Source organism: Rhinolophus sinicus, chromosome 1 (genome assembly GCF_057876585.1).
Source record: "Rhinolophus sinicus isolate RSI-liver-muscle chromosome 1, RSI-T2T, whole genome shotgun sequence".
NCBI lineage: Eukaryota > Metazoa > Chordata > Mammalia > Chiroptera > Rhinolophidae > Rhinolophus > Rhinolophus sinicus.
In genome coordinates this window covers 55,413,079-55,418,775 of record NC_142501.1, presented here as the reverse complement: position 1 = coordinate 55,418,775, position 5,697 = coordinate 55,413,079, and the positions used below count along the sequence as shown (strand labels likewise).

Sequence of the window (5,697 nt, the reverse complement as noted above, 5' to 3'; positions counted from 1 at the left end):
ATAATAACATATTCACATATCTGTCTGTTCTGTTAGATCTTGCAGGTTATGAAGGGCAGGGACTGTCTTACTCATCTTTGCAGCTTCTGTACCCAGAACACAGTATTTCTTCAATAATCCATTTTCCAGGAAATCATTCTAGCCCAACTGGAATACCTATGATTCCCAAACATGCTATGGAGGTTTCTGACTCAGTACCTAAGCACGTGCCCTTCCCAGATCCTCTCTGCCATCCACTTGGTAAACTTTTTTTCATTTTTTCCCCACTTATACTTTTCACACTCAAGGCCCAAGAAATAGTTGAAATGTCACTTTTCCTGTGAAGTCACCTTTGACTCATTCTTTCCTTCCCAGTTATTTCTAGGTTTATATCCCTCTGGGATTTTATAGCATCTGTCTGTATTAATTAGTTCTCTTAGATGTCTTTTTCCTGTACTCAACTGGCCTTTGAGAACTTGGATGTGTAGCAGTGTACATGGCACATAATGAACCAGTGGCCCTCAATTCTAGCAGTGCATCAGAATCACCCAGTTTCTTTAAAAAATACTGATATGTAGGACCCCAGCCTTAAACAGTCTTGTTCAACAGATTTGGGGTAAAGTCCTAAATTATTCTCCAATAGCTGATGGGCAGGATTGAGAACCTCTGTAGCAGATATGAAAACTTACGCTAAAGACCTATATTCACTCATTGAAGTAAAGACAGTGAAGATTTATTCCACTAAGCCTGAACCAGTTCTGAAGTTTCTTCCCACTTAACAAACACAGGGGCAGTATGGTGTCCTCCTTGCTGATGCTCTGGTCCCTTATTATAAAACTGATACACTTTAAAGCATCTGTGGAAGGGCAACAAAAGTAGTAGAATGTACTGGGCCCAACCAAGGTAATGGCACAGGCGAACAGAGACCAGGCGAAACAGCTTTATTTGGACTGAAAGTTGGAGACTGAGGGGAGGACCTGAGATAGCATAGTCAGCTAAGGAGTGGAGATTAGATTCGAAAACGGCAGTCAAAACTCATCAACAAATGGACTCCACTTCCCATCAGGCTTAGAGTTAGTGCAATCAATAAAAGGCCTGCTGGGAAATGTATTTGCCACTAAATCACCCAAGTGTGCCACAGTTACAAAAAAGGTACAGGGTTTTTCTGTTGTTGTTTTTCCCATAATTAAGTTTCCACAACACCTTCCCAACCACAAGTGTTATAAAAGAAAATTTAAAAAGTCACATTTTATAGCTCTTAGACTTGTCTTCAGCATTTAGCTCAAGGTTGGCGACCCATCTTCAAAAAATAGTTCTCCTGAAAAACTCATCAGCTAAAAGTTCTATCCAAAATGACCTTTGCTAGCCCATGGCAATTCTTTTCCCACTTTCCCTAGCCAGTTAGGGCTGAACAGCAGAGTGAGGCTCAGATTAGGGGAGGGTGGGTAGAGGGACACAAGGGCTAATTGCCCCCAGTGCAAGATGGCATCTGAAGCTTGAAGGGAGAGCAGAACTGGAGAGACTTGAGGGAGGGGTCCAGGCCCTGTATTCAGTCAGAGTCACTGCTGGAAGAGGAGGAGGAATGCTGCAAGGGGAAAGGGGAAAGGAGACAGCATCAGATCCAAATGACCTTTGATCACTCTATGGGACATTCTTTGGAGCACTACCCCTCCACCCAAGACCTAAGAAGGTCAGGAGTCTTGAACCAGACTGTCCCTTAAACAGCAAAGGCAAGGATTTCCTTCAGCAGTGAACACACAGGAATGGATTAAACCATCCTAACTCATTGTACTGCATTTGGAGCAAGTTTCCAACTTTCTCTACCAGAGACAATGCGTAGGCAAGGAATAAATTATAGGCACAAGCATAGTATAGTTCTAGTAAACAGCTGCTACCTTATAAACCTTTATTGATTAGCCGTATGGAAAGTTCCTAGTTGCTCTGAACCTAAGAAAAGTGAGTAGAAACAGCGGTTGTGTGTGCATCTATCTCTACTTTTTCCTAAGTTCCATTTGGGAGAAAGTGGGGAAGGTGGGAGAGAAGGCTGGGAGACCCCTAGTCAAGGTTCTTTACCTGCATACTCCCATCAACACTGTCATTAAAAACATTTTTTAATCTCTCCAGCGTAATTTTTCCATTCAATTCTCATCTTTTCTTCTCCTCAGACTTCTACCAAAGATCCAGCACCAGGAATTAGAGCCCAAAGCCATAAGGCAAATAAATAGTACTAGGCAGGAAAATTTAGATCAAGGCCTCCTCAGATCCGGGTTTGTTCAACCCTTGCAGAGTTGTCCTGGGAGCTACTGTTACCCGTCCTAATGAACACTCCTCTAGAATGAGGCCTTGGGGCTGAGCTCATATGAAACTTAGCTTTTGTTTGAGGCTGAGAATCACTGACTGCTCTTGTCCTACTGGGTGGTAGGACAAAAAGGTCCATGTAATTAACACATCACCCTGAAGTAGAGAAAGGAAGTCCAGGAATTAGGGCCAGATTATTGTCTGTTAATTATTATGTAAGACTTTGTTTTGTCAAAGGACTGACCCTATGAATGGACATTTTGACCACCTCGGTGGGTATGTCCAACTTGCGAAAATATGCATCTGGGAGTGGGGTAGGAGGACAAAAATTCTGGGAGAGAGAAAAGCAAACAAGAATAGTTTTTGATTCTGACATCCATCCTAAGGCTCAGCCTAATCCCTCCCAGACAGAAGGCCCAATTAGCCGAATTCGCATTGCTCTTCAGGATTATCAGATTCTTCCCAATGGGAATCCTTTTCAAAGAGGAAAAACTGTCTATCGGAGCAACACAATTGCTGCCCCCTATCCTCAGCTTGTGAATCCCCCTTGCCTACCCCCTGCCTGCCTAGTCTCTAAGGGGACACCCCTTCTTAGCCAGGATCCAGAGGGCACTGACCTTGCCATGCTTGTGATGTTTGTGCATCTTTTTATGAGCTTTTTTCATTTTCTTCCGCGTCTTCTTGTCCATCACCATTCCTGGTCCTACCATGCCAGGAGCCAAGGGATTCACAGGAGGCATGCCTGGGGCAGGTGGTGGGTATGGTGGTGGGTAGGGACCTAGTGGCTGGTATCCTGGATACCCTGGTTGTGGCAGAGGATGAGGGGGCCCGACTTGGGGGAAAGCTGGATTCCCCTGAGGAGGGGGAAAGGTGCCTGGAGGAAAGGCAGGATTGACAGGCGGCGGATAGGCAGGATTGGAACCTCCAGGGTATCCAGTGTTAGGGGGATATGGATTTGGCCCTGGCTGCCCTGTTGGAAGAAGCAAAGAACAAATTAAGATTAAAACTGCCCAGAGCCTCTATCAACAACAAAAAGGTGATTCAGCTTCTCGCTCAATACTTAAAGAGAAATGGAAAGGTGAGGAAGGAGAATGGAGGGTAGGGGAGACAAACCCACACAGGAGAGAAAAAATGTCACATCCCTCTCAGGCTGGGGAGAGACAGTGAACTCTAAGGAAAGAGGAGAGTATTGGTTATCTATGGTCTAAGGACTTGGCTTTTGAAGGTGGGGAGAGAGAAAGGTGGAGGAAAAACACAGAAACTTCCTGTTGTGGGGCCCATTTGAAAAGGGGTTGGGTGGGAGAAGAGTGCACCCAAACACCTACCAGCATTGGGATTCCACATGGTCAGGTGTTTTCTCCAGCCTGAGGAGAAAGAAATGAAGGCAAAAAGCTGACGACCCAGAGGTGAGACCGGGATTTAGTGACCAAGCCCCACCCCAATGCCTCCTGCCCTACATAGGCTCTGAGAACTACACGACCTCCACATAAATGTTTCTTTCCACTCGTTCCTTCGCCCTCAATACTTATTCCTAGTTCCCTAACCAAGGAATGCAGCTCCCAGGGCCGCTCCACCTGCCACTACAGCTGGAGGATTCTTAACCCCTCAGGAGAGCGGCAGAGTCAGCGAATCTCTATCCCGGTCACTCATCTCCCTTTCCGTGACTGAGTACGTGACTTTAACCAGCCACAGGTTAAGGAAGAATTTTAAACAACTTTACAGCTCCTCGGGGAGGAAGACAGGACCCCCACCCTAGGCTAACAGAAGGACCCTCCTCGAGCTGAAACCAGGAAGGTGGCTCAGGAAAGATCCTCAAATGCTTACACATAGAGACACGCCCCCTTGCACATTAAAAAGGGTATATAGAGATCCTGGCTCCCAGCTGCGAAGGGACCCCTGACCCAGGAACGGGGAAAGGAGGAAATTGGGGGAACCCAGATGCCCCATCACCTTTACACCACCGCCCGGATTCGACTCGTCCTTCCCAGTCTCCGCTCTCACTTCCTGGTCACCCCCACCTTAAGCTTCGGCACCCGGTCTGCTACCGCCTAATTGGTGAGTATGTGTGGTCATTCGGCGTTATGATTGGAGGACATGCTCGTCAATTACTCTAGTCCCTACTACAGTAGGGGTGGATCCGCAGCCTTTAGGGCGAGGCGAGTGCGGAGGAGCTGGCTGGCCGGAAATACCTGGGGGCGGGACTACGAGAGAGGCGAGCAGAGGGCGCAATCAGTTTCTGAGCAGAGTGCGGCGGAAGGGAAACTCAGCCTCTGAGCTTGCACGGTGGGTGCAACACCCTGTAATGTGAACACAATACACCGTGATAAGTGTTGTAACACAGATATATACAGTGTGCTTAGGGAAGATCGGGGAGCTGCAGAGTGTCAGCTCTAAGCCTCAATATTGCCACCTCCCTCCTAGCCCCCGAGGGAAGTAAAGAAACATTCTTGGGGGGAAATACAGACATTTCTTAACTCTCCCGGGATGCTCTATCTCAATTGCATAAACCAGAAACCACCCCAGACAAAGAGAAGTACTCTCCGCGAGGCGAAATCCGGAAGGTGGCTCAAGAAAGATCCTCTAATGTTTACATATGTAAACACCCACTTGCCCATTAAAAAGGGCAAATGGAAATCCTGGCTCCCAGATGTCGAACTGCATAAACCAGAAACCAAGGAGGTCATCCTTGACGGCTCTCTCCTTCGCCTCTCTGGCCCCCATTCCAATACCGATGTGGAATCCCTGTACTTCTCTCCATCTTCCCTGCTCCCAACCTACCATGAGCTCTCAACTGGATTGTTGCAATGGTTTTTGTTTTTTTTAAATAACAAGCTTCACTTAATAAACATATATCGAACCATGCACCCAAAACTTTAAAAATACTCATTCTTCTTAAGCATACTTAGAACATTTTATAAAAAGTTGTCTCAATATAATTCAAATTTCAAAGAATTGTATAATACATACCATATTCTCTGACCACAATCTAAAATATAAATACAAACAACAAACATACATCTGGAAATTAAAACAAACAAACAAACAGTCTTCCAAATAACTCTGGGTCAAAGAATAAACCATGATGAAAGTTAAATACTTTGAACTAAGCCATAATGAAAATAGTACATCCCAAATTTGTGGGATAAAAAAATATAAAAACAATAAATTTTATACTGAGTTTGTCATCTTGAACTAAAGACTTTGATAGATTTATTAAATACTTTTTATTTTGAAATATTTTTAGACTCACAAGAAGTTCCAAAAATAGTAGAAGTTCTCAAGGGGAAGATCCCTTAATGTAACCCTCCTAAACATGACCAAAATATTAAAAGTTTCCAAATTATTTTTTTTAATAGTAAATCCCCATGTACACTTTACTTAGCTCCCCTCAATGATATATAACCATAGTACATCTTGGTA

At 44.8% G+C, this 5,697-nt stretch overlaps 1 protein-coding gene across 1 annotated transcript; it reads right to left on the bottom strand.

Moving 5' to 3' along the window:
- Positions 1-903: 903 nt before the first annotated feature.
- On the bottom strand, positions 904-4,340 carry PRR13 (proline rich 13). The gene is made up of 4 exons (XM_019724455.3): positions 4,228-4,340; positions 3,603-3,641; positions 2,895-3,247; positions 904-1,564 (listed from the first exon to the last, which is right to left on the bottom strand). Exons 2-4 carry the CDS (start codon positions 3,619-3,621, stop codon positions 1,529-1,531), a joined length of 408 nt encoding a protein of 135 aa, XP_019580014.1. The 5' UTR covers positions 3,622-3,641; positions 4,228-4,340; the 3' UTR covers positions 904-1,528.
- Positions 4,341-5,697: the final 1,357 nt, after the last annotated feature.